Source organism: Pimephales promelas, chromosome 16 (assembly GCF_988280905.1).
Source record: "Pimephales promelas chromosome 16, fPimPro1.hap1.1, whole genome shotgun sequence".
Classification (NCBI taxonomy): Eukaryota; Metazoa; Chordata; class Actinopteri; order Cypriniformes; family Leuciscidae; genus Pimephales; species Pimephales promelas.
In genome coordinates this window covers 22,828,090-22,839,593 of record NC_142784.1, presented here as the reverse complement: position 1 = coordinate 22,839,593, position 11,504 = coordinate 22,828,090, and the positions used below count along the sequence as shown (strand labels likewise).

The 11,504-nt window shown below is 37.2% G+C and overlaps 1 protein-coding gene across 7 annotated transcripts in view; it reads left to right on the top strand.

The window, feature by feature from the left end:
• mark4b (MAP/microtubule affinity-regulating kinase 4b) overlaps nt 1-11,504 on the top strand; it is a 45,446-nt gene continuing 33,942 nt past the window's right edge. For 3 of the 7 annotated variants that reach the window (XM_089121247.1, XM_089121248.1, XM_039670742.2), the window contains exons 1-3: nt 2-933; nt 10,437-10,634; nt 11,166-11,219. In XM_089121247.1, coding sequence (XP_088977373.1) covers nt 883-933; nt 10,437-10,634; nt 11,166-11,219 — 303 coding nt within the window. In that variant the 5' untranslated portion in view covers nt 2-882. Of the gene's footprint in view, nt 934-10,436; nt 10,635-11,165; nt 11,220-11,504 lie in introns of all 7 variants that reach the window. The other 4 variants (XM_089121250.1, XM_089121246.1, XM_089121249.1 and 1 more) reach the window with 4 other exon arrangements.

Below are 11,504 nucleotides of genomic sequence, written 5' to 3'. Positions count from 1 at the left end.
GGGGGAAGGGTGTGTGTGAGCGTCCGCAGCAGCCCTGCCCAGCCTATTCTTTCTCCTGACGTCCTTCCTTGATGCCAGTGTCACACGCTGCTGGGGATGAACATTTTACAGCGACTGTACAGTTTTTATGTTTGGGAACATTGACATTCCATGCCTCTTCGAAAAGGATATTGTTCAGGGGTCTTTGTTGGGCCGGGAGTGTGCTCGAGTTACGCGTAATAGATTGTATTTCGCATTGTAGGCTATCCGCTGTTGTGTATTTATTAATATTTTGTTTTCCTGGAAATGTACACAGATGACTCTTTGAAGGGGACGCTGTGTCCGTGGGAGTGGTTTATTTTCTCTGGACAAGCCAGACTCATTGGGGAAAAAATGAGGATGTTTTTCCCTGTTTGATGCTGCGGTAGCGATTTTTTTCTTTTCCTCTTCTGTTCTGCTTTTGTTTTCTTTCTCTCTGTCTCGTGGTCTACAATCGTTGACGGCGTATTCTTGAAGATTCAACATACATTTCTGTAAAACAGACACTGTACGGAGTGTTGGATGGAACATTTTCGTTTAGCTAAGTAACGTTACAACATGATCTATTGTCTCGGCTAGACAAACCTCCAAAGACATGAACATCATATAGGTATTTATTTATTTATTTATTTTTTCTTTGTTCACATCTCATCCACATTGCGTAGCCTATAAAATCAAGTAAACTTGACCAAAAATGAGGATTGTATAAGGAAAACTGTATTGGTGGTCGGAGAGGGCAGCGATAGCCTCGCGATACTGGCTCGGCTACGGACTGCTTCTCCTGTCTGTGCTGATTCAATTAGCAACTGTACACGGACCGCTGAAATAAACCCAGTATTGCTGTAAGCTGAAGCTTCAGGGACGATGTCCTCACGCGCAGCGCTGCAGCCTGGGAACGAAAGGAATGCAGACCACGTAAGTTAAAAGCTTTCTTACGTCATTTGATTCTTTTTGATTCTTACGCTTGTCGTCAAAATTAGCGATGGGAAGTGAGACTCGTTTATGCGAATCGGTTCTTTCAAAACAGTTTGCTTCAAAAATGGTTCAAAATAAGATTATCAGCTACTCGTTTACGTCATCACGTAATTATTACGACATTCTAGATGACATATTATTAAATGTATGTGCTGTTTATTAAATATTGCTGTTTATTATTTTTATTTATTTACGTTCTTTTCTAACAGCAGTGGTTTTGTAATTTCCTCTGTCCTAATTTAGTTGTTGTTGCAATCACGATTCAGCTCATAAAGAGTCGAAAATGAAATAGGCATATACTTTGTATTGACGTTAAACAGTTCATTTAGGCTACATTTGACAAAACAAGTATGTTTTTATGTGAGGATAAAACTGCCATGCCATGCAGTCATACATGTGTGACATAAAGTAGCTAACCTCTAACGTAATGTTCATTAGTATTTCTGTTATTTGGCTATTACAGTATCTTTATTTGCCCGTTTGTCAATTCATCGGTTAACACCAAATGCTCTTATCATCAGTCGGCTACACAGTTCGTAATATGAGTCAGACAGGACCGAAAAAGAATCGGTTCTCGAGAACAGACCCAACAAATTATAAACGAATTCAGCACGTCGGACCGATTTTCCGAAAAGGTTCAGCCGAATCCGATTCATTGAAAATATTCGAGTCTACAGACTCAGAGACTCGTTAATCGCTAGTCAAGAGCACTGGCATGAAGCCAGGAGTGATCAAGGAGCTCAGCTATAATTGTCAGTTGTGTGGCTCAATTATTTTTATTAACTAAGGAGTTGCATTGCCAAAAAAAAAAAAAACATGAATTTTTTCAACATAAATAAATTAACACATAAATTAACAAATGTTCTGACACTCGTCCTGCCACTGTCTGTCACAAATGACACATTGACACTATTGAGGGTATATGTACAACTTTTTTATCATTTAGATCAAAGAGAAAGTGAACTATTTCTTAACTAAAGACCTTCTATTGGGTCTTTAACTAAATACCTTCTATTGGGTTTAATTTGTGGAAGATTCATTTGCAACCTATGTTAGGCCTATTCGTGTCCTGGAGTAAAATGATACTTGAATATGCAAAGTGGACTCACTTCTTTGTGAATCAGTGTGAATTCACCTTTCTGAAGCGGAGCTATATAGATAAACAGGGCTATAAAAACCATCAACATTCAGATTAATGCTCGATCGATGGGCAGTTTTATTTCATATTACTGTTGCCCTTCCCCAGTCTGGAATATTTGGTGACCTCTGTGCATTTGCCAAAGTGGAATAACATTTATAGTATTTTTGTTGTATTTTAATTGAAAGCTTAAACAGTTGTCTTTGGTTTATGATGTGCACATAATGTGAACAGGTGCCCGACATTTTATTATAACATTCTTTTGTCTACTTGCAAACTTGTATACTATTTTATTTTATTAAAAAGTAGTCCAATTGATACATTTTAAGTCATGAAAAGGCTGAAATGTAAATTAAAAAGCTTTTGAAGTGAGTCATTGATGTCATAATAACTTTCTTTTATTTGGTTCCTTCCATGAGAAATGTTTCTGGAATTTGTTTTCATAATGTGGCAAACAACAACAAGTATTTATCTGTGGCCAATCATGTAGACTGTTGCAAATACGGCTTTCACACATTTTGTAAGAACTGCTTCTCTATTTCCTCCTCAAACTGTTCAGTGTACTTATTGTTACGAAAGCTCTATAAGTGGGATTTCATACCAGGTGTCCATTTATCTGGCTGGAGTATTAAATAGTTCTCCTGTAACTAAAATACATCTCCTGTACACATTGTTACATCACATTCAGAATTTGATTGCTATGGGGGAAGTTGATTGCTTTTATTTATTGCTACTGTAATCTAAAGTCGGATTATATGTTATGCAAAAACTATTAACACACAAAAGGATCCCCTAAACAGCGACTTATTGGAGATGGTCATAGACTGAAAAATTAAAAAGCATACATAAAGACCACATGTCACATAGGGGCACTGCGAGACCTTCTAATCTAGAATGATGAGAGCTGATGTGAAGGGATGAGATAGCGAGCAAAGCATACACAGTAGGAAATGTGTCTACCGATCCGAGAGGTTATTAAAACTCTCTGTCTAGCCATGGAACAAGAGTGGAACGATGATGTCGGAACATAGAGCCTGCAAGTGAATCCACAGATTCCATTTAGGGTAGAGAAACATCATTGGTTAAGAAGGAAGCCCAGAATGTTCAGTACATTTAAGGGCATATTTGAAAATTAATTCATGTTCATTTGCAAGGTCAAAGTTTTTCTATAATTGCAGCCATCTTGATAACCATCATATTGTTACAGCTTATCCAAAGAAAATGGTACAGATGGAAAATAAGATGTTAGAATTGCATCATTTTGTTTGACTTGACCAAGACTCTGTAAATTCGCACAGATGTTGATTTTGATTATGTGTTAAAGCTTGCAGCTTTCACAGAGGAGCAGACACTTTAAATGATGTCTATATCAGCTAAAAATCTCTGGTTTGAAACGATAATTATTCACGTGTTAGCTACTGTTTGGTGGACGTTTAACTTATGTGTCAAAGTGTTGAAACATCAAAAGAGGAATTGGTTGGTAAAGTAGTGCGTCATTGTTCACGCATTGGGCTTCCTCATTGCTGATCTGTTACGTGTTTTTACACTCTAACACATCATTTACAAAGACATATTTTCAGTGTTTAGAAATTTGCCCCTCCCAGTCACAGTGAGGTAATGAGGAAAAGGATAGATTATATTATTCTTCTGTAAGAGCTAATGGTATGATAAGAATATGATTCCTAAAATTCTGGATGATTCTGATAAGCTGATAAATGGAATTCTACTGCATTGTATTTGTACTATTTTGACATAATATATTTTAATAAAAAAATTAACAGTGACCGATACAGATAATTAAAAAAATCGCTAATATTGGCTGATAACTGATATATTGTGCATCCCTAGTAAAGGTGCAGTCACATCCGCAAATCTCCTTTATTTGAAAGTGACTTATGGGTGGTGGTTAGTGTATCACTAAACTTCTACTAATGAATGGACAATGGACTTTTTTTGCCTATGAAATTTCGCTAATGGGACCGCACCTTAAGAATAACAGGCTAACAAGTCTGCAAAATCACGTACTGTTTCTGGATGTGTAGCACCTACCGCAGTGCACATCATTCTGAAGGATCCCAATGTTGGCTGAAGTTTTTTTTCAACCAGATCGCGAGATCGGTCTTAATTTTAATGTAACAATTTCATTGTTTCATGAACCTGTGACAATTTAATGAACAAACTGCATGAAATTAATGAAAATTAATGGAAAATTAAAGAGATTTTTATTGAATGATGGATTAATGCAAACTATATTGCACCTGGCAACAAAAGAAACAGTTTGTGTCTCTAATTTTTTCCCCTTCCATTGAATTCTTAAAGGGACAGCAACAACATACAGCTTGTTGATATCAAAAGAGAGGGTGGAAATGGTTGTTAAAGTCTATCAAGTAATTCATTTATATTATGATCCCTTCAAGAGAAACACACTATCAAACCCTTTAAAAGATAGTTGTAACTGGACATTATATCTCCACTTTCAGCCAAAAGAAATTCACTAAGAGGATTTTTCATTGTTCCTCAGTAAAGCAGGAAAGCTGATCCAATGTAAAGTTCAGATAGTCAGGGGTACCACACGCCTGGTGGCTTTTTTTTTTGAGGAACTAGTGAAACCTAGGCCTAGACACTCATGTTCTGAATAAAGAGGTTATTGTATCTGCGGTGAAGAAAGCAAAGAAACTGAAGTTGAAGGCACTTCTTTTATAAAGAGCATTCGCTTCTTGGTTTGTCTAAGGCTGTGGCAAGTCTTGTTCATATTGCTACTTAGTTTGTTCTGTTAATAATATTTCTGTGTCCAGTAAATATCCAGTCCAGTATATCAGTGTCTTCAAGTCAGCCTAAACTAATACATTATGTTGGCTTGGCCAGCTACTTGAGTAAAGCTGCAGTCCGATGCTTTTTTGGGGGGTTAAAAATGATCCAAAATACATGTTTGAGAAAATACATAACAAGCCAGTGTTCAAAACTGTCTGCTTGCCTTAGCTCGATTCAAAACGATAAGCTTGTAATAATGTTTTTAAAGCTACACTGTGTAACTCTTATAGATTATTCTTAGCTAAAAACACTTAGTTCTTTCAAAAATATGTGTGCTCATTAATGTACATTTACTTCGTTCTAGTAATAAAGTATTCTTTTGAGTGTATAATATGCCATTGAAAATATATAAGGGTAAGGGGTTCTAATGTCGGTCGCCATGTTGCCCCTCCATCTTGAAAGTACATTAGCCAAAGAGGGACATACCCGTTAATTAAAGCTTCGCCTTTCGCGTTTACGTCACGGCTAGTCAGCTATATTGCGTGTGATGGCGGATCCAGAAAGGTTCAAACGACAATCACCAATGAACAGATTCAGCCGCTGGAAAATGCAAAAGACTTGTTTGGACTTTGGAGTGGCTACAGAAAACAAGGATACATATCGGAAGGACATAACATGTAGTCACACAATGCTTGTTTATGTTGTTAACATTAACATTTTGAGAGCAAAGTATAATTTGCATGGTTTTGCGTGATAACTTTTAAGCGATAAGAGTGTGTTTAAACCATGAGCGACAATCACACAATCAGCATGTTTTTTGTGCTAGTCATTGTGGAAGTATTATGGCACCCCCTGTTTCGTTGCCAAGCCAATAGTTGCTCTTGACAACTGATACTGATGTTGTCTCCTTGTGTATTTGGCTAATGTGTGTGCGGGCACATGAGGGGGTTATGTTACTAGTTGATGGGGAAGGGGGTTGCGGAGTACGGTTAGCAGATGGGCCTCAGCTGGGGCTTTTTGTTTGGCTCACTCATCTGATGCCAAGGTGAGACTTTTGCTCTGTAGTCATGAGGATTGCTGCCTGTCTGTGTCTGTGGCACCATTAGTTATTCAGATGTTTCACTCATGGCAGAGAGATTTACTTAAGGGTAACAAGTAGCAAAAGAGCTTGTAGGATTTCAGTCACAAGGCCTGGCACAATCCAGTGTTGTGGCAGTGTCTTAGAATTTGGTCATCTGCTGAATAGAGAAAGATTGAATGTTCATTCAAATATATGAATCTCACAATAGCCATGTGAATTATCCATTTTTAACCTGTCAAAGTAGGACCGTCATTCAGTTAAACATTTTATGTGTTTAATTAAATGCTATTGTGATGTGCTGAATAATTTATCAGAGTAAATTGCCAAGGTGGGATATTATTGATACAGATTTACAGATTCAATTTTATACCGATTCACAAGCTCTTGATTTGATTATCTCACACTATGTAAACTTAAAAATGTTATCATTTTAATTGCATGATATGCTGAATAATTAATCACAATTAATTGCCAGGAATGGAAGTTGATACAGATTTCCATATTGAATTTGATTCTGATTCACAAGCTCTTGATTCAATTAACTCAAATTAAAATTAAACTGTCAAAGAGGGACTGTCATTCAGCTAAAATGTTACCAAATTAATTGCATGATACTGTATGCTGGATAATTAATAACAGTTTTGATGCAGGGCTGGTTACTGAAGCAGATTTCCAGAATCAATTTGATTCTGATTCATAAGCTCATTATTTTTATTTTTATTTTGATTAATTTAGGTAAATTTCAGTTATTATGTCCATTTTGCTTGTGACGAAATTCTTTCTACTAATGCTGCAAATCATCTCGGGAATTGGGCTACACTGGTCACGTATGTTCGTTTTTACATGCAGCCTGTTAATATTGTGGCAGATAAGAAAATCTTTGAGTAGACATTACAAAAAGTGGCTTTATAAGTCAATATATTCTTTTATTTCCATGTTAGTGAACATAAGCCTATAAAGAGTTTAAGAAGCCTAAAGCTTTGTTGCAAGCATTTACTCTGGGAGCCACACCAGAAAACTGTTACAAAGGGAAAGCAAAACATCTATCCAAGACAGGAAACCATGCACGTTTGAGTTTTGGCTGGGTGCTTCACACCTGGCTCAAGTGTACACCTGTTTCCTCACAGACTTTTATCTCACTTCAACACAATATTGCAGAGTGATGTTGTCAACAACTAAATCTCATTGTTGTGCATTAATTTCAAGGAAACGCTGTGAAAGAAATCAGCACAGAGGAAACTGGTTTGCTGCAATGGCACATGCAAAGCTTCAGGACAGGGCAGGACATAGTCTCCTGTATGGATTTTGGGAGTAAGTCATGAGATGCAATAGCAGGATGTGTGTCTGGATGGACTGACCCTGACCCATCTCTACCCCCTTCACATGTGCTTCTATCCTACCACGAGCAGGATGCAGGCTAGATAGGCAGTCTATTGTCTCAGTCTGGGGTGGGACTCTAGAATCACGTTATTATATAGAATTATGTCTTGGGCGCTGCATAGTCCTACCAGGTCTAGATCAATACATATTTTTAAATCTACAGTTATAATTAAAGGGATAGTTCACCCAAAAATGAAAATTCGGTCATAAATTACTCGCCCTCTTGTCATTCCAAACCTATAAGTCTTTGTTTCATCTTCAGAACACAAATTAAGATGTTTTTAATGAAACCTGAGAGCCTTCTGTCCCTCCACAGACTGCTATGCAACTACTACTTCGAAAGGGTCATAAAGAGATTGGTTTTACAATCTATTAGTCCAAATTTTCTGAAGAGAAACAATCACTTTATATGATGAACAGATTGAATTTAGGCTTTTATTCACAAAACATTCATCAACGCACACATCAGTTGTGGTAAACGGAAGCTCAAGCATGTTTGCTTGACGTGTGAAAACCAATGAGGTTAATTATCGTGTTACGCAGCACTTTTGAGATTCTGCGAGAACCAATGAGGTTCATTCTCATGTTACGCAGTACGTTTGAACTACTGGAAGAACCAATGAGGTTCATTCTCTTGTTACACAGCACTTTTGAGATTCTGCAAGAACCAATGAGGTTCATTCTCATGTTACGCAGTACGTTTGAGCTACTGGAAGAACCAATGAGGCTCATTCTCATGTTACACAGCACTTTTGAGATTCTGCAAGAACCAATGAGGTTCATTCTCATGTTACACAGGACGTTTGAGCTTTTGGAAGAACCAATGAGGTTCATTCCCGTGTTACGCAGCACTTTTGAGCTTCTGCAAGAACCAATGAGGTTCTTTCTTGTGTTGCGCAGCATGTTTTAGCTTCTGCAAGAACCAATGAGGTTCATTCTCTGTTTTACGCAGCACGTTTGAGCTTTTGCAAGAGATTTGTTCTCGCGCATCAAGCAGGTTCGGTTGAGCTTCCGCTAATGTTCGCTGATCAATGTTTATGTGGAAAAATCCTAAATTCAATCTGTTCATCATATAAAATGATTGTCTCCTCAGAAAATTGGGATTAAACCACTATGAACTTTTTGTGTCAAAGTGATAGTTGCATAGCTGTCAATGGAGGGTCAGAAATTGCTCAGATTTCAGCAATAATATCTTCATTTGTGTTCCGAAGATGAACAAAAGTCTTACGGGTTTGGAACAACATGAGGGTGAGTAATTTATGAAAGAATTTTAATTTTGGGGTGAACCAAGCCTTTTGGCTCCTGCATGTTGTTGAACTACAGACTTCTAAATGTACAAGATGTATACGTAATTGAACATTTGAAGGATTAAAAAATGAGTCACCTCTGTGTTTCTTGAGCAAAAGCACAATGTAATATTTAGTGTTGTTGGCTGAAATTATGCATTTTGATAGATATCCATACAATCGAAATTTGAAGATTTGTGTTCAAGTTGGTCATGAGAATTCGTTAAAATCTGCTTTGTTTGAAAATGACTTCAGTGTGAGGAGTGCTTTATGGATTGTTACACTATTGACTGTGAATTATAGATTTTTTGCCCACAAAATTCTGCTAACATGACCACACCTTAAATTAAATTTTTGCAAAAAGCAGGCTGGTATGACTTTGGTTGCAATAAAGCGTTTACATGACTTTAGTCAGATGTAAATCAGACTTTTAAAGTGCATGTAAACACTGAGTGGGAGGAAACTGAAGATCTTTTATGTTTCATCATTTATAGCAGGTCTATAGCAAGGTGCTATCTTCCCCCATCTAAACCATCTATTTCAGTGACATATTGCTTTCACTGAGAAACCATCTTCCTCTTCACCCTGCCCCCACCTTCTCATATAAATTGCAAGGGCAATCAGACAGAGAGCAGCAGTGGAACAATCAATGTGTGTGGCTTGGACAGGGTGGGGCAATGGGCGGTGGTGGAGGAGGATGTGTGGGTGACAGGCGATGAGGTCTATGTCAGCATGAAATGGTCAAACTGTTGGGGATAGTCGGCGACGTGGGGATGTAGAGTCACTAAAAGAGCCTTATTGGTGTGAAAGATGTTCCCATTACTAAAATTTGAGCTCATGAGACTATAGAAAATATTTCTCCTCATAAATATGTAATATATCCTTATACTCTATTTAGAATGTACAAACAATAAATTAGGATATTTTTGTCAGAATTCAAGAATAAGATGCATTCTGTATTTGTTTTTTGATTATTCTGTTCCCACATTGAATGATTGATCAGTGTCCGGCTGAGAATGCTACATGCATCACATTGCATCAAGGTGCGAGTGCGCAGTTTAGTGTCGCAATGCATTCCTGGGTAGATTAGAGTTAAGACTTAAGATCTTGCAACAGCCAGACATGAAACTTGTCAGCAATGTATAGCAAATCAGAGATTAGTTTTTTATGGAGAAACTACAAAAACGTATACCAAAAGTATGTTGAGATGTTAAGCAGTGTTATTTTTAGTGTATACTCTAAATTTTGAGTATCATTTTTAGTCGTTTTGTTTTGTGCTTTATTTTATATTTTGTTTTCATTTATATTTATTTGAGTTTTAAGTTTTAGTACTTTCATGTCAGTTCTTTGAAAATAATATTAAGGTTTAGGGTTTTCAGCTAATATTATATTTTAATTAATTTAGCTTTATTTCAATTAACAAAAATTATAACAGCACTGTTAAGTTTAACCATCTAAATAATTTTCTCACCTCTTTTTAATCCAGACATTTTTGACATTCTTTCTTCTGTGGAACACACACACACACAATATATTTCTCAAAAAATGCAAAAAAAATTATATACACAAAAAATGTCTCAATGTTTGTTTGTTTGTTAGTTATTCATACAAGGAAAGTGACTGAGGTCCAATATTTTAAACCCTTTTTACCTTCATTGTGTGGACAAAACTTTCTTCAAAATATATTTTTATGTTTAATTACAATTTGCAAGATTATGAATTCATGTACTGAATATTCTACACTAAAATAACATTGCCTTTTATTGAGCTTGGTCATCATGAATAACATTTTCTCTTTAACCCCCAGCATGCCTCTCTCTCTGCCAGTCGTTCAGAGAAGGGCTCGGGATGGTCGAGTCGCTCACTCGGAGCCCGTTGCCGAAATTCCATCGCCTCCTGCTCGGACGAACTGCCACACATCGGCAACTACCGGCTGCTCAAGACCATCGGCAAGGGCAATTTCGCCAAAGTCAAGTTGGCACGCCATATTTTGACCGGCAAGGAGGTGAGATGTATATTAATGTGGGGAATTAAATGAATAAAGAATGAATAAAGAAGGTGGTGATGGTGCAGGATAAGGCACATGCCTTTGGTGTGAGAGACCTGGGTTCAAATCCACTGTGAGACACCAATGTGTCCTTGAGCAAGACACTTAACCCCTAATTGCTCCAGAGGCATGCAACCTCTGACATATATAGCAATTGTAAGTCGCTTTGGATAAAAGCGTCAGCTAAATTAATACATGTAAAGGCTCCTCTGATTGACTCTTAGGTAAAACTCATTGTTCTACATTGTAACCAGAGTGGTCTCTGGTGTACGTTTTGAGCCAGATGTGAAAAATGTATATATAAAAAAAACTTTACATTTGCTCATCCGGTTTGTCACACTTTGACCAAAAGCAATTATGTTATCAACCTACTGAGGTGTGCGCAGTTAGCATAATTTAACGGGTGGTTGCTCCTTTTATATCCAATTTAGTTGTCAAGTCAATGTGTCAGCTGCATTCTGATGATTTTTAACTTTGTGTCTTTCCCAGGTTGCAATAAAAATCATTGACAAAACCCAACTCAACCCTACAAGCCTTCAGAAGGTATGAACTAGGCCATAACCATTGCACTCTTGTAAGCTTGTGATCCTAATTATGTCTTTGCGCTAAATTTATCTGCACTCATTGCCCGAGGCATAAGGTCATATCGAGAAGCTTGTTTTGGTCATATTGTATTTGACTAGACTGTTTAGCAATGGTCAGTAAAAATGTAAACTTCGACCCCATGGCTTTGATTTGCCACCATTGTTCTCTGAGGTGGACTGTGGTCTAATGCTGTTGTGTATCTGGAGCTGTCTGAGCACTTTATCTGGTTGAAATCTGAAAAAT